General features: G+C 46.9%; 1 protein-coding gene across 2 annotated transcripts; it reads left to right on the top strand.

Moving 5' to 3' along the window:
• Positions 1-985: 985 nt before the first annotated feature.
• CEACAM5 (CEA cell adhesion molecule 5) lies at positions 986-23,160 on the top strand. Of its 2 annotated transcripts, none has more exons than XM_054463334.2 (10): positions 986-1,389; positions 2,288-2,647; positions 8,315-8,593; positions 8,996-9,250; positions 10,805-11,083; positions 11,478-11,732; positions 13,282-13,560; positions 14,267-14,521; positions 20,560-20,687; positions 22,523-23,160. In XM_054463334.2, the coding sequence occupies exons 1-9, from the start codon at positions 1,326-1,328 to the stop codon at positions 20,649-20,651; spliced, it is 2,118 nt and encodes a 705-aa protein (XP_054319309.2). In that variant the 5' UTR covers positions 986-1,325; the 3' UTR covers positions 20,652-20,687; positions 22,523-23,160. The 2 variants fall into 2 exon arrangements, with proteins under 2 accessions (XP_054319309.2, XP_054319310.2); XM_054463335.2 differs by having other exon boundaries at positions 22,545-23,160.
• The last annotated feature ends 2,382 nt before the right edge of the window (positions 23,161-25,542 follow it).

Raw genomic sequence — 25,542 nt, forward strand, 5'->3', positions numbered from 1 at the left:
CAGCAGTCAGAGTCTGTTCCATGTGGACACAGGGGCACTGGCACCAGCACGGGAGGAGGCCAGCAAGTGCCCGCAGCTGCCCCAAGAATGAGGCCTCAACCCCCAGAGCTTCAGAAGGGAGGACAGAGGCCTGCAGGGAATAGAACCTGGTCTGGCGCGACCCTGAAGCCTAATCCAGAGTTCAGGGTCAGCTCACATCACGTGGACCCTGGTCAGCATCCCTAGGGCAGCTCCAGACAAGGCCGGAGGTCTCCTCTTGCCCTCCAGGGGGTGACATTGCACACAGACATCACTCAGGAAATGCATTCCCCTGGACAGGAACCTGGCTTTGCTAAGGACGTGGAGGTGGAGCCTGGTTTCCATCCCTTGCTCCAACAGACCCTTCTGATCTCTCCCACATACATGCTCTGTTCCTTTCTGGGTCCTATGAGGACCCTGTTCTGCCAGGGGTCCCTGTGCAACTCCCAACTCCCTCCTGGTACCACCTTGGGGAAGGTGGGGTGATCACAGGACAGTCAGCCTCGCAGAGGACAGAGACCACCCAGAACAGTCAGGGAGAACATGGACCGGCCCTGAGCCACAGCTCAGCCAACAGACACGGAGAAGGAGGGTCCCCCTGGAGCCTTCCACAAGGACAGCAGAGCCCAGAGTCACCCACCTCCCTCCACCACAGTCCTCTCTTTCCAGGACACACAAGACACCTCCCCCTCCACATGCAGGATCTGGGGACTCCTGGGACCTCTGGGCCTGGGTCTCCATCCCTGGGTCAGTGGCAGGGTTGGTGGTACTGGAGACAGAGGGCTGGTCCCTCCACAGCCACCGCCCAGTGAGCTGTTTTCTAGCCCCCAGAGCCACCTCTGTCACCTTCCTGTTGGGCATCATCCCACCTTCCCAGAGTCCTGGAGACCATAGGGGGATCCGGGGCCCAGCTGGGTTTCTCTGTCACAAAGGAAAATAATCCCCCTGGTGTGACAGACCCAAGGACAGAACACAGCAGAGGTCAGCACTGGGGAAGACAGGTTGTCCTCCCAGGGGATGGGGGTCCATCCACCTTGCCGAAAAGATTTGTCTGGGGAACTGAAAATAGAAGGGAAAAAGGAGGAGGGACAAAAGAGGCAGAAATGAGAGGGGAGGGGACAGAGGACACCTGAATAAAGACCACACCCATGACCCACGTGATGCTGAGAAGTACTCCTGCCCTAGGAAGAGACTCAGGGCAGAGGGAGGAAGGACAGCAGACCAGACAGTCACAGCAGCCCTGACAAAAGCATTCCTGGAACTCAAGCTCTTCTCCACAGAGGAGGACAGAGCAGACAGCAGAGACCATGGAGTCTCCCTCGGCCCCTCCCCACAGATGGTGCATCCCCTGGCAGAGGCTCCTGCTCACAGGTGAGGGGAGGACAACCTGGGAGAGGGTGGGAGGAGGGAGCACAGAGACTGGCTGGGGTCTCCTGGGGAGCACAGGGCTCTGAGATGGACAGAGGGCTCCTGTTGGAGCCTGAATAGGGAAGAGAACATCAGAGAGGGACAGGAGTCACACCAGAAAAATCAAATTGAACTGGAATTGGAAAAGGGCAGGAAAACCTCAAGTGTTCTATTTTCCTAGTTAATTGTCACTGGCCACTACATTTTTAAAAATCATAATAACTGCATCAGATGACATTTTAAATTAAAACATAACCAGGGCATGAAACACTGTCTTCATCCGCCTACCGTGGACATTGGAAAATAAACCCCAGGCCGTGGAGGGCCCTGGGAACGCTCATGAACTCATCCACAGGAATCTGCAGCCTGTCCCAGGCACTGGGGTGCAACAAAGATCACACAAATCCCTGCCTTCATGAAGCTCATGCTCTCATGGGGAGGAAGACAGACACGCAAAGAGATCTAGAATGTGAGGTCAGGTGTTGACAAGAGCCCTGGAGGGAACAGAGCAGGGAAAGGTTAGAAAAGGAAGACCCAAGGTCTCTAGAGGACGTGTCAGGGGAGGGGTCTCCCAAGAATGCCCTGATGTGAGCAGGATCTGAGGGCAGTGGGGAGGGAGCCATGCAGACCCCTGGAAAAGCGGATTCCACACAGGGAAATGCCAAGGTCGGAGGTGCTAAGGAAATAGGAGTCACACTGCTGACCTTGACCTAGTAGGACACACACACACACACACACACACACACACACACACTCACTCCAGGGCTGGGGGATGAAGAGACCTGCTCAGGACCCAGGGTCCCATTTTTCCACCCTAATGCATAGGTCCCAATATTGACCGATGCTCTCTCCTCTCTCCTAGCCTCACTTCTAACCTTCTGGAACCCGCCCACCACTGCCCAGCTCACTACTGAATCCATGCCGTTCAGTGTTGCAGAGGGGAAGGAGGTTCTTCTACTCATCCACAATCTGCCCCAGAGTAGTATTGGCTACAACTGGTACAAAGGGGAAATGGTGGACGCCAACCATCGAATTATAGGATATGTAATATCAAATCAACTAACTACCCCAGGGCCTGCATACAGCAGTCGAGAGACAATATACCCCAATGCATCCCTGCTGATCCAGAACGTCATCCAGAATGACACAGGATTCTACACCCTACAAGTCATAAAGTCAGATCTTGTGAATGAAGAAGCAACTGGCCAGGTCCGGGTATACCGTGAGTGATTCCCCCATGACCTCTGGGTGTTGGGGGGTTAGTTCTACTTCCCACACACGGGATTATCAGGCCTGGGCTGTGCCTGTGGCCCCCTCTGCATTACACGCCGTGTTAGGGTTTGGGCATTTAGTGCAGGACACACACAGAAGAGACAAACTTCAACAGATCAGAATTCCTTTCCAGCATCCAGACCCTGCAGACACTCACTGCAGAGGAAGGACAGTCTGATGTGGGGGACTCAGCAGGGCGAGATCAGTCTCAGCCAAGCACCCCCTGCCCTCCCCGTAAATCTGACCCTGAGAAAGACCCTAGAGAACTGCATCAGGGCCTGGCCTGAGGGACACCTGGGACCTTCACAGAGAAGCTCAGCCCCAGGGCTCCTGGTTCCAGGTGACTCAGGGGAGCCTGTGCCAAGACTGTGTTGTGGCCTCCTGGGCAAGGCTAACTGGGAGCAAGGACTTAGCAGCTGTCCAAGGGTTGTGGCTCCTGGAGCTGGATTCTGGATGCAGAATCGGAGTTTCTGGCCACACCTGTTCCCTGTCCCCAGAGTCTCATTTGGACAAGGACAGAGCCTTGTCCTTTACTTGAGACTCAATGTGGGGAGGATAGATAGACAAGGTTATTAGGGTGTCAGTCCATTGCCCTGGGGACATAGGTGACTCCATGGGAAGCTCAGTGTCCCCAGGAGGAGGAACAGAGGAGAGAAGATGCTCCCGGCAGCTCCATGTCCACCAGGGATCAGGCCCAGGGCCTTCTCTATTGGAGGCAAATAAACATAAATGCAGTTCATTTGAGCAGCTCCTCTGTGCAGAGCTGAGATCAAGTAACTGTAAATATTTTGAGGTTAATTCACAAACAACCTCACAGCCAAATAGCACTTATCCTACTTATTGAAAGGAAATTGAGGGACAGGGAGACAGTCACTAACAAGGGTCACACAGGCCATAGGTGTCAGATTGAAGTCATGTGAGGTCTGTCTGTAGCCACAGCCCCCTCCTCTCCTCAACCAGGGGTGGGTGGGGCTGTTTGTTGTTAGGCATCTGCGTCTGAGACCAGTCATGGGCTTGCTTCCTTTTGTCTCGGGCATCCACAGCTCAGAAGTGGAGATTCTGGTCTGGAGAGTGAGAAGTAAATGGAGAACTAATCAGTTTTACTCTAGAACTAAATCACCTCAACAGTCAGGGTCAGTGCCGGGATTGTCCAGGCCTCTCCCTGAGGTCCACAGCCCCCTCACTGGACCTCAAATCCTGTGTTTCCCGAGAGTCAGTGTCACTCCCACGGGAGGATAAAGGAAAGGACTTGCTTTCTCTCCCCACTCACACCCTGTGCCAACAGAGGCCCAAAGTGAGACACACGCTTGCTCAGTAGCTCTCTCATGAAGGAGGGAATGAATGAAGGAATGATCCATAACCTCTATAGAGACTGGATCCTGGATGCAGAATCCTAGGAGGTTCTGACTACACCTGTTCCCTGTCCATCAGGGGCTGAGATCCATGTACCATTCCTCTGACCCCCTGTCCCGAAAGCCACCCTATCTCATGTGACTCTGGGGTTCCTTGGCCATGGGAGGGTTTTCAAGGCTCCCTAGTCCTGGTCGGGACAGCCAAGGGACTCCTGGTCCTGGGATCTCTGAGGTCACTATACCCTGCATGGCTCATTGCCATGGGCATTTCTGACTCTCTCCTGTTCCTCCATGTTCCTCGTCTTCCTCCCTCTTCATTCCAGCTGAGATGCCCATCCCTGAACATCTTCCTCCACTCTTAGGCCTTCCCCAGACACTCCCTTGAACAAGCCTGGCTGTCCTGTTTTCTTGCCACTCACACTGTGTCCTGGCCCACTTCCCAGGCAATAGGAAAGGCACAGAAATCATCTGGAGCAGCCGCCCCTGCCAGGCTCCATCACAAGCCAATGTCAACAGGTCACCAGGAGAATGAGCTTCCGCTGTGTCCCCGCCCAGAGCTCTTTACCTCCATGAGGCCAACACACAGAACAGGCAGCAGGACAGGGATGAGCGACTCCTCCATCCACTCCCTACACTGACTCACCAGGGAGTCAGAGGCAGAAGGACAGGTCTGCAGTCTCCAAAGCCCACATGCTTATTTCACCCATTTCACTACCTACTCCATCTTCATCCTGGTGTGGAGCTCACATCCTCCAGTGGATCCTGGGACCTCCCCCAGGTAGAACTGGCCAGGCAGGTGCTGTCTGATGGGTTTGCTGCCCATTCCACATACACCTGTGTCCTCATGATGATGCCATTGTCATAAGGTGGAGTCCCTTGGACTGAGAAGTGAACCAGCCACTGGCATCTCACTTAGACTCTGCCCAGTTATACAAACTTAAACTCTAGTTGTGTTTTCTGAGGTTGATAGGAGAGGAAGAAAACCTTTCACATGCCTGTTTTGAGGCTTCTCCTCTTTTTGCCTAACTCTGCACAGGAACTAGGGGCAGGGAGCGCTCTCTAAATTTACTAACATCATACACATCGCTTCTCCTACTTTGGCATCATTTCTCCCTTTACGCAATTGACACACCTAAGAGTTCCTCTCTGACCAGTTCTGTCCTCTTAACAGGACTCACATCCCTCTCTCTATTCAGGGAGTCACTGATTTCAAACCACCTTCAGCATCTTCCTTTGAGCATAATGTGATCCCTCTGGAATTCAGAGCAGACCTAAACCTTAGTATAATATTAAAAGAAGTACTACTTCCAGCAATTAACCTTAGATCTTTAGGCCATTAATAAGAATTTCCACTTATGGAAAAAATTTAATGTTTCCCCCAAATGTCTTTCATTTTTTTAACTATAGTCAGAAAATAACATGAGATCTAAACTCCTGACAAATTTTTAAGCGCAAATTATAGTATTACAGATTGAGTATCCCAAATCCGAAAATCCAAAATCTGAAATGTTCCAAAATCCAACATTTTTTGACCACTGACATGATTCTCAAAAGAAATGCTCACTGAAGGCCGGGCGCAGTGGCTCACGCCTGTAATCCCAGCACTTCGGGAGGCCAAGGCAGGCGGATCGCGAAGTCAAGAGATCAAGACCATCCTGGCCAACATGGTGAAACCCCGTCTCTACTAAAAATACAAAAATTAGCTGGGCGTGGTGGCGCGCGCCTATAGTCTCAGCTACTTTGGAGGCTGAGGCAGGAGAATCGCTTGAACCCGGGAGGCGGAGGCTGCAGTGAGCCGAGATCATGCAACTGCACTCCAGCCTGGCAACAGAGCGAGACTCTATCTCAAAAAAAAGAAAAAGAAAGAAAAGAAAAAAAAAAAAGAAAGGCTCACTGGAGCACTTTGGATTCCATATTTTCAGATTTGGGGTGCTAAACTGGTAAGTATACTGCAAATATTCAAAACTCAAAAACAGTCAGAAATCCAAAACACTTTTAGTCCTAAGCCTTACGCATAAGAGATACTCAATCTGTATGAACTATAGGCACCAAGCTGAACAGCAGATCCCTAGAACCTCCTCATCCTGCATAACTGAAACTGCAGACCCATGAACAACTCTCCATTCCCCCAACTCCCGGGCCCTGACAACCACCATTCTACTCTCTGATTCCACAAGTGTGACTACTCTAGGGACCTCATGTAAGTGGAATCCTACAGTATCTGCCCTGTGAGTGGCTTATTTCATTTAGCGTAATGTCCAAAGGGAGAAAATAATTGCAAAACTTCTTCTCAAAGTTCTGTCTCATAGCTGTCAAACACACGTGGTCCTTGAGGGCCAGATTTCCAGCAGTTCATGCTCCCCCTTTTCCACCAGTCAGTTCTGCATTTGCAAATGTCCATATGTATTTATGGAGCGATCCACAGCATCCTCGCCTGCCCTCTGCGAGGGGAGAAGGGACATTAAAGACCAAAGACAGGCCGGGCACAGTGGCTTATGCCTGTAATCCCAGCACTTTGGGAGGCCGAGTTGGGCAGATCACCTGAGGTCAGAAGTTCAAGACCAGCCTGACCAATATGGTGAAACCCCATCTCTACTAAAAATACAAAATTTAGCTGGGCGTGGTGGTGGGTGCCTGTAGTCCCAGCTACTCGGGAGGCTGAGACAGCAGAATTGCTTGAACCCGGGAGGCAGAGGTTGCAGTGAGCCGAGATCGTGCCTGGCCAACACAGCAAGACTCCATCTCAAAAAACAAACAAACAAACAAACAAACAAAAAAGACCAAAGACAAAGAACATACATATGGTTCTGCTGTTAAATCCAGGCAGCTCCTGCCTGTCACCTGAAGCTCTAGATCATTCCCTGGACTCCACTCTATCTTTAGGGGGTCTCTGGCTCAAGTCAGTCATCATCAAACACCTGGGAAAAACTGCCCCACCTTGTGCCTCCACTGCCTAACGACAGAGCTGACCTCCAGGGTTGCCTCTGGTGTCCCCTGTGTTATTTCTGCTGAAACTTCCAGTCCCAGGCCAGGCTGCACAATATGTACAAGGTTTAAGGACAATGGGAAGACCCATCACTATCCATTTCTAGGATGTCCTTGCAAAGGGAAACCACAGAAAAAATATACCTAGGGAAACAAAGTAGGACTGAAGGTGGAAGGGACCCAGCACTTGAACGTTCCAGGTGAGGACCCCACGGTGGGCCAGTAGTCAGCTGGTCAGGGAGGGACCAGGAGAGGCACCAGGAGCTGTGACTCCCCCAGTCCTGTGTCTGTCCACAGCCCAGTGCTGCTGCTCAGTTCACACTTGAGAAAGTCTGTGCTTCTCCCACACTGAGCAGGCAGCCTCACAGTCTCTGAGCTCTCAGATCATCGTGCATCTGTCTGGTGACACGCACACCCATCGTGGGCTTTTAAGGGCTCAGATGGGCTGAGAGGTGGGAGGTGCCAACTCTGATTGAAAGATGCCTGTGAGACCAGTTAGAATGGCAATCATTAAAAAGTCAGGAAACAACAGGTGCTGGAGAGGATGTGGAGAAATAGGAACACTTTTACACTGTTGGTGGGACTGTAAACTAGTTCAACCATTGTGGAAGTCAGTGTGGTGATTCCTCAGGGATCTAGAACTAGAAATTCCATTTGACCCAGCCATCCCATTACTGGGTATATACCCAAAGGACTATAAATCATGCTGCTATAAAGACACATGCACACATATGTTTATTGCAGCATTATTCACAATAGCAAAGACTTGGAACCAACCCAAATGTCCAACAATGATAGACTGGATTAAGAAAATGTGGCACATATACACCATGGAATACTATGCAGCCATAAAAAATGATGAGTTCATGTCCTTTGTAGGGACATGGATGAAATTGGAAATCATAATTCTCAGTAAACTATCGCAAGAACGAAAAACCAAACACCGCATATTCTCACTCATAGGTGGGAATTGAACAATGAGAACACATGGACACAGGAAGGGGAACATCACACTTCGGGGACTGTTGTGGGGTGGGGGGAGGGGGGAGGGATAGCATTGGGAGATATACCTAATGCTAGATGACGAGTTGGTGGGTGCAGCGCACCAGCATGGCACATGTATACATATGTAACTTACCTGCACGTTGCACACATGTACCATAGAGCCTAAAGTATAATAATAATAATAATAATAATAAAAAGAAAAAAAAAAAAAGAAAGATGCCTGTGAGGAATCAAAGGTGCCACACAGGGCAATCTTCTCTCTGTTATCTGCACAGCGGAGCTGCCCAAGCCCTCCATCTCCAGCAACAACTCCAACCCCGTGGAGGACAAGGATGCTGTGGCCTTAACCTGTGAACCTGGGACTCAGGACACAACCTACCTGTGGTGGGTAAAAAATCAGAGCCTCCCGGTCAGTCCCAGGCTGGAGCTGTCCAATGACAACAGGACCCTCACTCTATTCAATGTCACAAGAAATGACAGAGCAATCTACGAATGTGAAACCCAGAACCCAGTGAGTGTCAGGCGCAGTGACCCAGTCATCCTGAATGTCCTCTGTGAGTATCTCTGCTCCTCTCTGGCCCAGGCTGCCGGCCCAAATCCACAGGGCCAGAGGCAGGATTTCTCAGTCCCTCTCAGGTTCAAGTACACAGACCTTCACCCCTGGACATCCAGACTGTCTGTGACTTTCTGCCCCAGAAAAACCTGGGCAGACCAAGTCTTGACCAAGAGTAGGAGGGGAGGGGCTGCTCCTGTCCTGGGAGGCTCGGGGTCCACACCCTGTGATGAGAGAAACAGGTGAATATCTCAGACTCAGGCTCAGTAGATACAAGAGGGGTTTGGTTGAGACTTTAGGATTGTGATTCAGCTTAGAGGGACACTGTGGTCCTTCCATAGACCAGGAACTTCCACTTCCCTCTGACAATATCACCTGTGGCTTTATTTTTTGTTTGCTCCAGATGGCCCGGATGCCCCCACCATTTCCCCTCTAAACACATCTTACAGATCAGGGGAAAATCTGAACCTCTCCTGCCACGCAGCCTCTAACCCACCTGCACAGTACTCTTGGTTTGTCAATGGGACGTTCCAGCAATCCACACAAGAGCTCTTTATCCCCAACATCACTGTGAATAATAGCGGATCCTATACGTGCCAAGCCCATAACTCAGACACTGGCCTCAATAGGACCACAGTCACGACGATCACAGTCTATGGTAAGTGGATCCACGAAGCACTGACATCACGTTTTGAGGTGGAGTCTGTCTGGTTTTCAGAGAAGAGCCAGGAAGAAATTTTCCATCCCAGCCTGTGTCCAGTGGACACAAGCAAATCCCAGATTCTCCCACTGAACCTCCCCAATGTGTCTCTACAGACTCTCTTCTCCTTGTTGTTCTGATTTCTCATGGCTGACCCCGGGTCCAGCCTGGAATGTGGGGAGGATGCTCCCTCAGCCCCAGAGCCCTGTGTAGTGGAGGAAGCTTCACAGAGCGGGAAGGAGCAAGGGTTCTCAAGGTCAAGTTGCTTCTCTCTGTCACCAATGTGTCCCTTTCTGTCACCTCTTTGTGTTCTTTTGCCTACTCCATGAGCTGCAAGGAACATTCAAGGCTTTGAAACAAGCTCATACTTTTTTCCCAAATGAGAGAAGGAAGCCCCTTGGGTGAGGGAGACACAGCTCAGACTGCTCGCTGCTCTGCTCTGGGATCCCCCGGGTGACTGGCCTTGCCTGACTCCACCTGGGGTGGGAACTGGGTGTGTGGAGAAGGAGCCCAGGTGGTCTGTCCTGAATTCGGCTAAATCAAGCTGCCAATCAACACCAAAGTCTCCCTTTGTCCCAGTCAGGTTGCAGGAAAATGGAAAGAGAGGGAGCCTCAGGGCAGACTCCTGAGCTGTGTCCTGGCTCTGATGTCACCAGCTATATGAGGCTGTGGGCACAGCACATGGGACACAGCACAGGGGACAGCAAGTGACCCACACTTGGAGAAATCAGGAGGTTCACCACAGTGGCTCTGCATGGCAGGGAACGGCAGTGTCAAAAATTGTGTATTTATACAGAAGGTAACAGTACATATCTAACATAGACTTACCATCTTAACTTTTCTACGTGTGCAGTTCAGTGGTATTAAATATATTCCCCTTGTTCTGCTACCATCACCACCATCTACCCACAGAACTCTTTTCTTCCTCCCAGAATGAAACTCTGTTCCCATCAAACTCCTGGGCAGAGCTGCCCCACCTGTGGCCCACAGTCTGATCCCTGACTTGTCACCTCTAGACGTGCTCCTAGTCTCCTGCGCTATTTCTGTTCAAACATCCATCCCCATCATCACCTATCTCTAGGATGTCCTTAAATAGCAAAGCCTCAGAGCAAACACACCTTGGCTGGGTGGTGTGGGACTGTGCAGCTGGAAGAAACTGAGCTCCTTCAAATTCCAGGTGAGGACCCCAAGGGGCCAGGCAGCCAGCCGGTCAGGAAAGGACCAGAAGTGCTGGGGGCTGTGACCCCCAGCCCTGTGTCTGTCCATAACCCAATGCTACTGCCCAATTCACACTTGAGAAAGTCTGTGCTTCTCCCACACAAAACAGCCGGCCTCATGGTCTCTGAGCCCTCAGATCATTGTGCATCTGTCTTGTGATGTACACACACCTGCCATGAGCTTTTAAGGACTCAGTTGGGCTGAGAGGTGGGAGATGCCAACTCTGATTGATAGATGCCCGTGGAGGAATCACAGGTGCCACACAGGGCAATCTTCTCTCTGTTATCTCCACAGCAGAGCCACCCAAACCCTTCATCACCAGCAACAACTCCAACCCCGTGGAGGATGAGGATGCTGTAGCCTTAACCTGTGAACCTGAGATTCAGAACACAACGTACCTGTGGTGGGTAAACAATCAGAGCCTCCCGGTCAGTCCCAGGCTGCAGCTGTCCAATGACAACAGGACCCTCACTCTACTCAGTGTCACAAGGAATGATGTAGGACCCTATAAGTGTGGAATCCAGAACGAATTAAGTGTTGACCACAGTGACCCGGTCATCCTGAATGTCCTCTGTGAGTATCTTCTGTTCCTCTGTGGCCCAGGCTGCCAGCCCAAATCCACACAGCCAAAGTCCAGGCCTCTCAGTCCCTCTCAGGCCCAAGAACATAGACCTTTACCCCTGAACGTGCAGGCTGGCCCTACCCCCAGCAAATCCATGCAGGCCCGGTCCTGACCAAGAATAGGAGGGGAGGGTCTGCTCCTGTCCTGTAACACTCGGGATCCACAGCTGGTGATGGGAGAAACAGATGAATGTCTCAGACTCTGGCTAAGTGGATACAGTAGGGGTTTGGTTAGGACTTCAGGATTGTGACTTGGCTCAGGGGGACACTGTGGCCTTTTCACAGACCAGGAGCTTCCCCTTCGCTCTGATGACATTCACCTGTGGCTCTATTCTCTTTGCTCCAGATGGCCCAGACGACCCCACCATTTCCCCCTCATACACCTATTACCGTCCAGGGGTAAACCTCAGCCTCTCCTGCCATGCAGCCTCTAACCCACCTGCACAGTATTCTTGGCTGATTGATGGGAACATCCAGCAACACACACAAGAGCTCTTTATCTCCAACATCACTGAGAAGAATAGCGGACTCTATACCTGCCAGGCCAATAACTCAGCCAGTGGCCACAGCAGGACTACAGTCAAGACAATCAGAGTCTCTGGTAAGTGGATCCTTGGACCATTAGCAATATGTTCTGGAATGGAATCTGTCTGGTTTTCAGAAAAGAGCCAGGAAGAAATTTTCTTTCCTAGTATGCATCCAATGGGCACAAGCAATCCCAAATTCAATCCTGAGCACTCCCAATTTGTCTCTACAGACACTCTTCCCCTTGTTTTTCTGATTTCTCATGGCTGACCTTGTGTCCACCCTGAGAAATGTGGGGAGGAGGCTTCATCATCCCCGAGCCCTATGTAGTGGAAGGGGCTTCACAGAGGGGGAAGCAAGAAGGGTCCTCAAGGTCAAGTTGCTCCTCTCTGTCACCAATATGTCCCTTTCTGACACCACTTTGTGTTCTTTTACCTAATCTATGAGCTACAAGGAACATCTGAGGCTTTGAAACAAGCTCACACTTTTTCCCCAAATGAGAGGAGGACGCCCCTTGGATGAGGGAGGAGCAGCTCAGACTCTGCTCCTGGCTCCTCTCCGGGCTCCCCCAGTGACTGGCCCTGCCCTGACTTCACCTGGGGTGGGACCTGGGCATGTGGAGAAGGTGCTCAGGTGGCCTGTCCTGAATCTGGCTATGTCAAGCTGCCAGTTGAAGCCAAGCCTTCCCAGGGTCAGGCTGCAGGGAAATAAGAAGAGAGAGAGCCTCAGGGAAGACTCCTGAGCTGTGTCCTTGAGTCTGAAGTCACCGGCTGTATGAGATTGTGGGCACAGCACATGGGATACAGCACAGAAGACAGTGAGTGGCACACACTTGGAGACACACAGAGATTCACCCATGGGGACTCCACATGGCAGGGAAGGGACAGTGCCAAAAAGTGTGTATTTATAGAGAGGGTAAGACTACCAGCCACTATATATTATATATCTAACATAAGACAACATTTTAACCTTCCTATGTGTGCAGTTTAGTAGTATTAAATATATTCCCATTGTTCTGCTACCATCATCACCATCCGCCCACAGAACTCTTTTCTTCTTCCTAAAATGAAACTCTGTTCCTATCAAACCCAGGTAGAGCTGCCCACCTGTGGCCCACAGCCTGACCCCTGAACTCACCTCTAGACTTGCTTCTGGTCTCCTGAGCTATTTCTGCTTAAACACCCATCCCCATCATCACCCATCTCCAGGATAGCCTTGAAACAAAAGGCTCAGAGAAAACACCCCACGGTTGGGTGGTGTGGGACTGTGCAGCTGAATGGGATTCAGCACCCACAAGTCCTAGGTTGGCCAGGCCATCAGCCATCAGGGAAGAACCAAAGGAGGTGCTGGGGGCTGTGACTCCCAGTCCTGGGTCTGTCCACAACCCAACGCTGCTGCCCAATTCACACTTGAGAAAGTCTGTGCTTCCCCTACACAAAGCAGCCGGCCTTACAGTCTCTGAGCCCTCAGATCATCGTGCATCTGTCTTGTGATACACACACCTGCCGTAGGCTTTTAAGGACTTGGGTGGGCTGAAGGGTGGGAGTTGCCAACTCTGATTGAAAGATGCCTGTGAGGAATCAAAAGTGCCACACAGGGCAATCTTCTCTCTGTTATCTGCACAGCGGAGCTGCCCAAGCCCTCCATCTCCAGCAACAACTCCAACCCCATAGAGGACAAGGATGCTGTAGTCTTAACCTGTGAACCTGAGGCTCAGGACACAACCTACCTGTGGTGGGTAAACAATCAGAGCCTCCCGGTCAGTCCCAGGCTGCAGCTGTCCAATGGCAACAGGACCCTCACTCTATTCAATGTCACAAGAAATGACACAGGAGCCTATGAATGTGGAATCCAGAACTCAGTGAGTGCAAACCACAGTGACCCAGTCACCCTGGATGTCTTCTGTGAGTATCTTCTGTTCCTCTGTGGCCCTGGTTTCCAACCCAAATCCACACAGCCAGAGGCCAGGACTCTCAGTTCTCCTCAGGTCCAAAGAGGCAGACTCCCACCCCTGGACACCCAAGCTGGCCATAACTTCCTGCCCCAGGAAAACTTAGGCAAGCTCAGCCTGGACCAAGAATAGGAGGGGAGGGGCTGCTCCTGTCCTGGGAGGCTCAGGGTCCACAGCCTATGATGGGAGAAACAGACGAATGTCTCAGACCCAGACTCAGTGGACATGAGGGTTATGGTTTGGACTTTTTTTTTTTTTTTTTTTTGAGACGGAGTCTTGCTCTGTCGCCCAGGCTGGACTGTAGTGGTGTGATCTCGGCTCACTGCAAGCTCCGCCTCCCAGGTTCGTGCCATTCTCCTGCCTCGGCCTCCTGAGTAACTGGGATTACAGACACGTGCCACCATGCCCAGCTAATTTTTTTTGTATTTTTAGTAGAGACGGGGTTTCACCATGTTGGTCAGGCTGGTCTCGAGCTGATCTGCCCGCCTCGGCCTCCCAAAGTGCTGGGATTACAGGCATGAGCCACCGCACCCGGCCAGTTTGGACTTTTTAACACAGGACTGGGACAGGATTCAGAGGGACACTGTGGCCCTTCTACAACCAGGAGCTTCCCCTTTCCTCTGATGACATCACCTGTGGCTTTGTTCTCTTTGTTCCAGATGGCCCGGACACCCCCATCATTTCCCCCTCAGACTCGTCTTACCATTCGGGAGAAAACCTCAGCCTCTCCTGCCACTCAGCCTCTAACCCATCCCCGCAGTATTCTTGGCGTATCAATGGGACACGGCAGCAACACACACAAGTTCTCTTTATCGCCAAAATCACGTCAAATAATAACGGGGCCTATGCCTGTTTTGTCTCTAACTTGGCTACTGGCCGCAATAATTCCATAGTCAAGAGCATCACAGTCTCTGGTAAGTGGCTCCCTGGAGCATCAGCATCATGTTCTGGGGTGGAGTCTATCTGGTTCTCACAAAAGAGCCAAGAAGACATTTTCTTTCCCATTCTGTGTTCCATGGGCACAAGGAAATCCCAAATTATATCCTGAGCCCCCTCACTCCATCTCGGCCAACTCTCTCCTCCCCGGCTTCTCTGATATCTCGTGGCTGACCTCAGGTCCAGCCTGGAATGTGGGGAGGGGGCTCCCTTAGCCCCAGAAGGCCCCCTATAGTGAAAGGGACTTCATAGTCCAGGAGAAAGAAGGGTCCTTAAGGTCGAGTTGCTCTTCTCTGTCACCAACATGTCCCTTTCTGTCACCTCTTTGTGTTTTTTCACCTACTCTATGAGCTACAAGGAACAAGGAGGCTTTGAAACCAGCCCACACTTTTTCCCCAAATGAGAGGAGGAAGCCCCTTGGATGAGGGAGGAGCAGCTCAGACTCTGCTCCCTGCTGTGTGCCCGGCTCACCCAGTGACTGGCTCTGCCCTGGCTCCACTTGGGGTGGGACCGGGGCATGTGGAGAAGGTGTCCAGGTAGCCTGTTCTGAATCTGGCTAAATCAAGCTGCCAATCCACAGCAGAGCCTCCCTCGGGTCAGGTTGCAGGGAAATGGGAAAAGAGGGAGCCTCGGGGCAGACTCCTGAGCTGTGTCCTGGCTCTGAAGTCACTGGCTGTATGAGGCTGTGGACACAGCACATAGGACACAGCAGAGAAAAGTGAGTGACACACACTTGGAGAAATAGGGAGATTCAGCCACAGGAGCTCTGCATGGGAGGGAACAGGCAGTGCCAAAAAGCATGTGTTTATAGAGAGGGTAAGACTACCAGCCACTATATATATCTAACATAAAACTTACCATTAACCATATCTAAGTGTACAATTAAGTGACACAGCATAAATATCAATCAAGTATATTGCCTGCTGTGGTGGCTCATGCCTGTAATCCCAGCACTTTGGGAGGCCAAGGCGAGTGGATCACCTGAGGTCAGGAGTTCAAGATACAGAAAAAAAAAATAGCTAGACATGGTGGTGGGTGCCTGTAATCCCAGCTACTCAGGAGGCTGAGGCAGGAGAATTGCTCGAATCTGGGTGGCAGAGGTTGCAGTGAGCCGAGACTGCACCACTGCACTCCAGCCTGGGTGACAGAGTGAGACTATGTCACAAAAAAAAAAGGAAAAAATAAATCACGTCTCTTTATACTCTTGTCTAACCACCACATCACACTATCCATTTCCAGAACTTTTTCATCTGTACCCAATAAACCTCTGTACCCAGTAAACAGTAACTCCTTCTCCCCCTTAACTCTGGTAACCTCCATTCTAGTTTCTGTCTCTAGGTAATCAACTATTCTAACGATCTTACATAAATGGAATTATATAATAGTTGTCCTTTTGTGTCTGCCCTATTTCACTTAGCATAATGTATTCAAGGTTCATCCATTTTGCACCATGTATCATAATTTTCTTCCTTGTTAAGATTGAATAACTTTCCATTGTATGGATACATCTCATTTTTCTATCCACTTATCTTTCAATGGACTTTTCAGTTGTTTCCACATTTTGGCTTTTGTGAGTAATGCTGCTGTGAACATCAGTGTACAAATATCTGTTCAAATCGCTGCCTTCAATTCTTTTTGGTGTATGTCCAGAAATGGAATTGGTAGATCAAATGTTAATTCTTTTTTTTTTTTTTTTTTTTTGAGATGGAGTGTCAGTCTGTCGACCAGGCTGGAGTGCAGTGGTGCGATCTCAGCTTACTGCAAGCTCCGCCTCCTGTGTTCACGCCATTCTCCTGCCTCAGCCTCCGGAGTAGCTGGAACTACAGGCGCCTGCCACCACACCCGGCTAATTTTTTTTTTAATTTTTAGTAGAGACGGGGTTTCACAGTGTTAGCCAGGATGGTCTCGATCTCCTGACCTCGTGATCCGCCCACCTTGACTTCCCAAAGTGCTGGGATTACAGGCATGAGCCACCGCGCCCGGCCCCAAATGTTAATTATTTATTTAATTTTTTGAGGAACCACCATACCACTTTCCACAGTAGCTAATATTTCACATTTCTGTCAGCAATGTGCTAGAGTTCCAATTTTTCCACCTCCTTGAAAACACTTATTGTTTTGTGGCCATCCTGACGTGTGTGAGGTGGAGTATCATTGTGGCTTTGATTTGCATATCTCTAAGTGTTAGTGATGTTGAGCATATTTGCATGTGCTTGTTGGCCATTTGTATATCTTCCTAGGAGAAATCTCTACTTTAGTCCTTTGTCCATTTATTAATTGGGATTTTGGATTTTTGTGGTTGTTGATTTGTAATAGTTCTTCATATATTCTGGAAATTAATCCCTTATCAGATACATGATTTGCAAATATTTTTCCCATTTCATAGGTTGCCTTTTCACTTTCTCGACAATGTTCTTTAATATATAAAAGTTTTTAATTTTCGAGGCCCCGGGCGGTGGCCACGCCTGTAACCCCAGCACTTTGGGAGGCCAAGGCAGGTGGATCACAAGGTCAGGAGATCAAGACCATCCTGGCTAACACAGTGAAACCCCGTCTCTACTAAAAATACAAAAAAAAATTAGCCGGGCACAGTGGTGGGTGCCTGTAGTCCCAGCTACTCGGGAGGCTGAGGCAGGAGAATGGCATGAACCCGAGAGGCAGAGCTTGCAGTGAGCTGAGATCGCACCACTGCACTCCAGCCTGGTCGACAGACTGAGACTCCATCAAAAAAAACAAAAAAAAAGTTTCTAATTTTCATGAAGTCCAGTTTATCCATTTTTTCTTTTGTTGCCTATTTGTTGTTATAACCAAGAAATCACTGTGAAATTAAATGTCATTAAGCACTTTTCCCCTATGTTTTCTTCTCAGAGTTTTATACTTTTCACTCTTACATTTAGGTCTTTGATCCATTTTAGGTTAATTTTCATATATGGTGTCAGGCAAAGATTCAACTTGTTCTTGTGCATGGATATTCAGCTTTCCCCATATCATTTGTTGAAAAGACAGTCCTTTCCCCATTAAATGGTCTTGGCACCCTTATCAAAAATCATTTGGCTATATATGCAAGCATTTCTTTCTGGGCTCTATATTCTATTCCTTTGGTTTCAATATCTTCCTTTATGCCAGTACCACACTGTATTGGTTACTGTGGCTTTATAGCAAATGCTGAAATCAGGAAGTGTGAGTCCTCCAGCTTCATTCTTTATTTTCCAGGTTGTTTGGCTATTTAGAGTCCTGAGATTCCATATGAATTTCAGGAAATGTTTTTCTATTTCTGCAAAAAATGTCCCTGGGACTCTGGTACGAATTGCATTGAACCTGTAGCTCACTTTGGGTAGTATTGTCCTCCTAACAATATTGAGTCTTCCAATCCATGAAAAAAAAATGTCTTTCCATCTATTGATGTTGTCTTTAATTTCCTTCAGCAGTGTTTTATAGTTTTCAGGGTACAATCCTTTCACCTCCTTGGTTAAACTTATTTCTAACTATTTTATACTATTTTATGTTAATGTGAATTGGAAATTTTTTCTTAATTTCCTTTTAGATTGTTCATTGTTAATGTGTAGAAGTACAACTGACGTTTGCGTGTTGATTTTGTATCCTGCAACATCACTGAATTTATTTATTAACTCAACAAGTTTTTTTAATCTTCAGGGTTTTCTACATATAAGTCCAAGTTATCTGAGAACACAGATCATTTTACTTCTTCTTTCCAATTTGGATGTCTTTTTTTTCTTGCCTAATTTCTCTGGCTAGGACTTCTAATACTATGTTGAATAGACGTGGCAAAAGCAGGCATTCTTGTCATTCTTGTCTTGTTCCTGGTCTTACAGGGAAAGCTTTCAGTCTTTCTCCATTGAGTATCATGTTAGCGTTGGGCTTTTCACACATTGCCTTTATTATGCTGAGGTGGTTTCCTTCCATTCATAATTAGAGTGTTTTTGTTGTGAAAGAATGGTGAATTTTGTCAAATGCTTTTATTGGTTCTATCTAATTATAGGCCTATCAAATTTTTTTGTGTTTCCAGGAATTTGTCCATTTCATCTAGGTTATTCAACAGTTTGTTGGCATACAATTATTGATAGCATTCTTGTAGTCCCTAATATTTCTGTAGAATTTGTAGCATTGGTAGCAATATCTCCATTTTCTTTTTTTTTTCTTTTTTTTTTAAGAGACAGGGTCTCACTCTGTAGCCCAGCGCAAGCTAGAGTGCAGTGGTGCCGTCATAGCTTACTGCAGCCTCAACCTCCAAGGCTCAAGTGATCTTCTACCCCAGCCTCTTGAGAAGCTGGGACTACAGACATGTGCCACCATGCCTCGATAGTTTTTTTAAGAAATTTTGTAGACACTGTGTCTCCCTGTGTTGCCTAGGCTAGTCTTGACCTCCTGACCTCAAGCAATCCTCTTGCTTGAGTCTCCCAAGGTGCTGGGATTAAATGTGTGAGCCACCATACCTCCATTTTCATTTCTGATTTTAGTAATTTGAATCTTCTCTCTTTTTTCTTAGTCAATCTAATAAATGACTGTCAATTTTGTTGATCTTTTTTGAAGAACCAACTTTTGGTTTCATTGATTCCTTCTATTGTTTTTCAATTTTCCATTTTTATTTATTTCAACTCTAATCCTTATTATTTCCTTCATGTACTATCTGTGGTTTGAGGTGGTTCTTTTTCTATATCCTGAAGTTGTAAAGTTAGGTTGTTGATTTGAGATCTCTCTTTATTTTTAATGTATTTACCATTTTAAATTTCTCACACAAGATTCTTAACTTCTCTGAGCCTTCAATTCTTCAAATGAAAATTTTAATAATTCTCATCACCAGGAAATGGAGGGAAAAATGAAAATTGCAGTAAGAGTGACTGTTTAACAGTATTGTTTTAAAGATTTAATGTAATATTCGATTAAGCCTTCAGCAAAATGCCACATACAGAGGGAAACTTCATAAATATTAGCTGCTATTATCACTACTGTTATTATTAGCTTGAAGTTATGCAGTTCTAGAGCCAGATCCTAGACCAACTTCTCACTAATTATATGACTTTGGATAAGTTTTTTCACCACTCCAAGCCTCTGTCATTTCATCTATGAGATGGAAATCATGCCTACCCAACAGGGTTATTGTATGGATCAAATGAGATGCCAGAAAAGCATTTACAGTAGCTAACATAGCATTAATCATCAGCCTGAGTTGACTGGTGAGAGCTAAGCCCCAAATGAAAACCCACTAGGACATGGTTACTGGCTAAAAATGGGGGAGAGAAAAAAAAGTTAAGTACAAAGAATCAAGCCTGGTATGTTAGTTTTCATCCACTGAGATTCAGCCAAGATGGAATTAGAGGTGCAAGATAATTTACTGGGGAAAACCACCATGAGGAAAAGTGGAGTAGAAGTGGGAGGAGCCTTAGAGAGCCCTCAGACCACAATGCAGATCTGATTCTGAGAAGGAGAAAGAGGAGAGAGTTTTAGATAGTGATGCAGTTCTCAGAGTTTCCACAAGGCTGGTGGGGCGTCCTCAAGCCCCTCACCCATGAGAGAGAAGCAGAGTCCCCCAGAACTGGGCTTTTTATTCCCCTGCTGGGAGCCCATGAGAAGCGAGTTCTCTGCGCAACGGACTTAGTAAATACAGAATGCACTAGCCTGGGCCTTCTGCCAATCAAGTCCCTGCCGTAGAGACCCAACAGACTCTTATTTATGCCTACCACAACTGAGACACTGAGAAAAAGATGCAACCACGAAAAGATAGAAAGTTCTAATGACACACAAAAATAGCAATCAGACTTTCTCAAATTTCAAAGCCTTCAGAAATATCTGAGTGCAGACAGGCCAGGGTGGAATTGACAGACGACTGATCACCAACTAGAAACACAGTGAGAGAGAAAAAATTGCAACCTTCCCACAAAACTAATGCATTCCTTGAAGGAACAAGTAGAGATTACTTCATGCTGAGAGCTGGAACCTGGGGCACCCCACTGTAAAATAACATCACATTCACTCATTCTCTTTTCTTTCCACAACAGAAGATTCACCACCTGGAAGTTCTGCTGGTGTCTCAGCTGGGGCCACTGTCGGCATCATGATTGGAGTGCTGCTTGGGGTTGCTCTGACATAGCAGCCCTGGTGTAGTTTCCGCATTTCAGGAAGACTGGTAGGTATAACGGCCTTTCCTTTTGTTCTGTTTCCTGCAGTGCTGACGGCCATGCTTGGGAGAGGGAAAGGACTTCTTCACCTGTATCTGGTACTGGATCTCCTCCTCCTACCCCCAAGCTCCTGCTTCTCAGCACTAATTCCTGCAGGTCTCTTCTTCCCTGGTCTTCATGCTCCCTGTATGCCACTGTCTCTTAGATATAATTATCCCCAGCCTCTGCTCATTTGTTTCCCAGATTCAATACATTGTCAAAGCCTCTTGGTCCTTTTTTAACATCTCTCACTTGTGTCACTCTCTCCATTCCCATGAACCTCAACAACTGCTCAAAGTCCTGCTTGACCCCTTGTTGCCAGTCTTTGAAATCTTTCTTGCATATGACTGCCTCATTACCTTCCTAAAATCTAGTTCACTCACCTACTCAAGAAGACACAGGGGCCTACTGTGGCCTATTAGATAAGTTCATATTTCTTCTCTTTACTAATCTTTTTCACTTCCTTTACCACCACTCCCTTATATAATTCCATCATCCTAATAGATCTGTCTCCCTACACATCCCTGCCTCTCCACCCCACATGTACATAGAATTCTTAGTTCCAGTGTTACACCTAAAAACATGTCAAACAGGGGGTGACCTCCTTCCACCATCTACACTGTGGAGTTGCCCACACCCTTCAGCACAAGCAACTTCTAACCTCATGAAGAGCAAAGACTGTAGCATTAACATGTGAGTCTTAAGCTCAGGACACAACCTGCCTGTGGCTGAGAACCTTTTCCTGATAACCAATTCATGTGTTCATAACAGATACAGAAATGAAGAAGGCAAGGTCCTTAATTCTATGACAGGAGACAAAACCTGAAAAATAATCATAATACCCAAATAGAAAGGAGTGAACATCACAAGACATCAGAGAAATCTGATGGAAAATATAGCTACACATTGGAATCACTCAGAAACATTTTATAAAATAGATGCGTAAGTCCCACCCATAAATTCTGATTTACTGGTCTGGAGTGGGACCCAGGCATTCATAATTTTTAAGCCTCCCCAGATGCTACTAATGTGTAGCCAGGATGGAGAAACCCTGTTCTAAATAGGTAGGACTTGGGGCTAAACCCACGACTTTCAGCTAGGAGTATTAGAATTGCCTATGGAATTTTTCTGGCCTGGCACGGTGGCTCACGCCTATAATCCCAGCACTTTGGGAGGCCAAGGCGTGCGGATCAGGAGTTTGAGACCAGCCTGACCAACATGGTGAAACCCCCTCTCTACTAAAAATACAAAAAAATCAGCTCGGCATGCTGGCACGTGCCTGTAATTCCAGCTACTCTGAAGGCTGAGGCAGGAGAATCGCTTGAACCCGGGAGGCAGAGATTGCAGTGAGCCGAGATCATGCCACTGCACTCCAGCCTGGGTGACAGAGCAAGACTCTATCTCAAAAAAAAAAAAAAAAAAGAATTGCCTATGGAGTTTTTCAACATACGTAAGCCTATACTTTGTTGGCCCTGTTCATTAATGGGCTCCACCAGGAACTTAGGAATCTAGTTGAGAAACAGAAGCTAAATGGAAAGGCCACTTTATTTGATATGTTAAATTATATGGGAAGCATTGTCAAATCATTAGTGATGTTAAACCTTCTCTAAGTTATATTTATGAGTATGCTATTTATGTGTTCCAAAAGTTATATAACAAATTCTAAAAATCTAATAGGTGATCAGCCATAATGTCATATGCCACAGAAGTAACTAAGTTTCTACGTGAGTTGTGTTCTTATTGTAATAAATTATCATCAGATTTTTAACCATACTCATTTTAAATCTTTGTCATTCACACACAGCTGTTTTGATTCTTCCTTAAAGCATTTGCAACAGCTACAGTCTAAAATTGCTTCTTTACCAAGGATATTTATAGAAAAGACTGACCAGAGATTGAGACCATCCTAGCCAACATCGTGAAACCCCATTTCTACTAAAAATACAAAAATGAGCTGGGCTTGGTGGCACACACCTGTAGTCCCAGTTACTCAGGAGGCTGAGGCAGGAGAATCGCTTGAACCCGGGAGGCGGAGATGGCAGTGAGCCCAGATCGCACCACTGCACTCCAGCCTGGCAACAAAGCAAGACTCCATCTCAAAAAAAAAAGACAAGACAAGACTCCGACCTGTACTCTTGAATACAAGTTTCTGATACCACTGCACTGTCTGAGAATTTCCAAAAGTTTAATGAACAAACTGACAGCTTCATGAAACTGTCCACCAAGGTCAAGCAGAGAAAATAATTAATTTCATGGGACTAAATGAACTAATGAGGATAATATTTTCATAATTTTTTATTTGAAATTTTGCTGATTCTTTAAATGTCTTGTTTCCCAGATTTCAGGAAACTTTTTTTGTTTTAAGCTATCCACAGCTTACAGCAATTTGATAAAATATATTTTTGTGAACAAAAATTGAGATATTTACATTTTCTCCCTATGTGATCGCTCTAGACTTGGGAAACTATTCATGAATATTTATATTGTATGGTAATATAGTTATTGCACAAGTTCAATAAAAATCTGCTCTTTGTATAACAGAATACATTTGAAAACATTGGTTATATTACCAAGACTTTGACTAGAATGTCATATTTGAGGATATAAACCCACAGGTAATAAACCCATAGGTACTACAAAGTCTGAAGCCAGCCTTGGTTTGGCTTCCTAGTGTCAATTAAACTTCTAAAAGTTTAATCTGAGATTCCTTATAAAAACTTCCAGCAAAGCAACTTTTAAAAAGTCTGTGTGGGCCTGGCGCGGTGGCTCACCACCTGTAATCCCAGCACTTTGAGAGGCTGAGGCGGGCGGATCATGAGGTCAGGAGATCGAGATCATCCTGGCTAACACAGTGAGACCCCGTCTCTACTAAAAATACAAAAAAGTTAGCCAGGCGTGGTGGTGGGCGCCTGTAGTCCCAGCTACTTGGGAGGCTGAGGCAGGAGAATGGCATGAACCCAGGAGGCAGAGCTTGCAGTGAGCCAAGATCATGCCGCTGCACTCCAGCCTGGGCGACAAAGCGAGACTCCATCAAAAAAAAAAAAAAAAAAAAAAAAAAAAAAGTCTGTGTGGTCAGTCACTACTCTTGCTGCAGTTATGAAAAGAATGAGGCCAAGTCTGATGAAAATAAACTCATTTTGAAGACAAATTTGTTTTATTGGGATTATCTTTGGTAGAAATAGAGATGCCTATGGAGAGAAATTATGTTGAAAAAAAAAAACTATAGTACACCTGTTATGAGACTGTCACTTTGTACGTTGTTATTGAGTTTTTATTATCCACCTGTAGACTAGAGTGGACCACGAATTCTTCCACTTTCTTCAATCCCATTTTCTACCATGGAATCACTAAGAACAAAGTCTGCTCTGTTCCTGCTCTATAAGCTACAGATGGATAACTCAATGTAAATTTCATGGGAAAACACTCATGCTTAAGGTGTGGGCCACTCAGAGCTCACCAGTATGTTCAACACTATAACTAGAGACACTGAAACTGCAAACCAGGACAAGAGATTGACAACTTCACACTGCAGACAGCTTTTCCCGAGGTGTCAGAACAAGACTTCCCACCATGATGAGGCTCCTACCCCTCTTAATCTGTCCTAGCTCGTGCCTGCCTCTTTCGCTTGGCAGGATAATGTTGTAATTACAATTTCACAGGAAGTATCTTCTGAGGGTAGCTTAACAGAGTGTCACTACCAAAATTTTTGATATCACTACCAAATTTTTACATAAGAGATCCTTTAGTCCACTCAACGGCGGACATTAGCAGCATCTTTAATACAACCGTTTGTTCAAATGTACGGTGATCCCTTTTAAAGTTACACTTCTAGACTCACCTGCTCTCGCTCCCTGTTTTAATGTGACCCAGCCATGAGATGCCAGATAACAGAATTGCTACCTACTAGCTGAACAGGAAGGAACCTGTGCTGTTTCTGACACTTCTTGTTGCACACAGATAAATACAATGGGTATTATAGAGACTCAGTTGCAGAAATTAACAAATATGCTGCTTGGTTAAAATGGGTAGACTCATCTGGCTCATTCTTTATTCCATTTTAGTTGGTTTGCATGTTGCCTAAGGTGCATACTCCAAACTCTTGGTATTTTTCTCCTGACAGTCACACTAGTAGTCTCCCTGGTGTGCTGTAATCTCTAAAAGCTTTAAATGTTTGCATGCAGCTATCCATCGAATGTCAAATGGTCTCTCTTTGGCTGGAATGACAAAACTCAAAGGAATGTGTGATCAGGAGGACATCATAACCTATGAATAATGGAAGCCCAAAATGATGGTAGCTAAGAGTAATATCAGTGCTTTAAGTTTTGGCCACACTCTCACCTAAGTGAGAGCATAGAGACTCCAAATAGGGCCACTGATGCTAAATGTTACATACTCCAACTGAAATTTTAAGAAAGCAGATAGATCCCAAAACAGACCAATTTAAAAAATAAAAATAAAAAATAAAATAAATTTTTTTAAAAAAGGCCAGACACAGTGGCTAATGCCTATAATCCCAGCACTTTAGAAGGGCGAGGCAGGCGGATCATGAGGTCAGGAGTTTGAGACCAGCCTGACCAACATGATGAAACCCCGTCTCTACTAAAAATACAAAAATTAGCTGGGTGTGGTGGCACATGGCCTGTAATCCCAGCTACTCAGGAGGCTGAGGCAGGAGAATCACTTGAACTTGGGAGGTGAAGGTTGCAGTGAGCTGAGATACACCACTGCACTACACCCTGGATGACAGAGTGAGACTCCACCTCAAAAAAAAAAAAAAAAAAAAAAAAAAAAGGAGATTCCAATCTCTACTTGAATTAACACAAT

This window comes from Pongo pygmaeus, chromosome 20 (assembly GCF_028885625.2).
Source record: "Pongo pygmaeus isolate AG05252 chromosome 20, NHGRI_mPonPyg2-v2.0_pri, whole genome shotgun sequence".
Lineage (NCBI taxonomy): Eukaryota > Metazoa > Chordata > Mammalia > Primates > Hominidae > Pongo > Pongo pygmaeus.

Excerpts from the sequence above, each read along its gene's own strand:
- CEACAM5 (XM_054463334.2), top strand. The coding sequence starts at position 1,326 with ATGGAGTCTCCCTCGGCCCCTCCCCACAGATGGTGCATCCCCTGGCAG. Across the intron at positions 1,390-2,287 it reads GCAGAGGCTCCTGCTCACAG|CCTCACTTCTAACCTTCTGG; the intron begins GTGAGGGGAGGA and ends CCTCTCTCCTAG. Across the intron at positions 2,648-8,314 it reads TGGCCAGGTCCGGGTATACC|CGGAGCTGCCCAAGCCCTCC; the intron begins GTGAGTGATTCC and ends TTATCTGCACAG.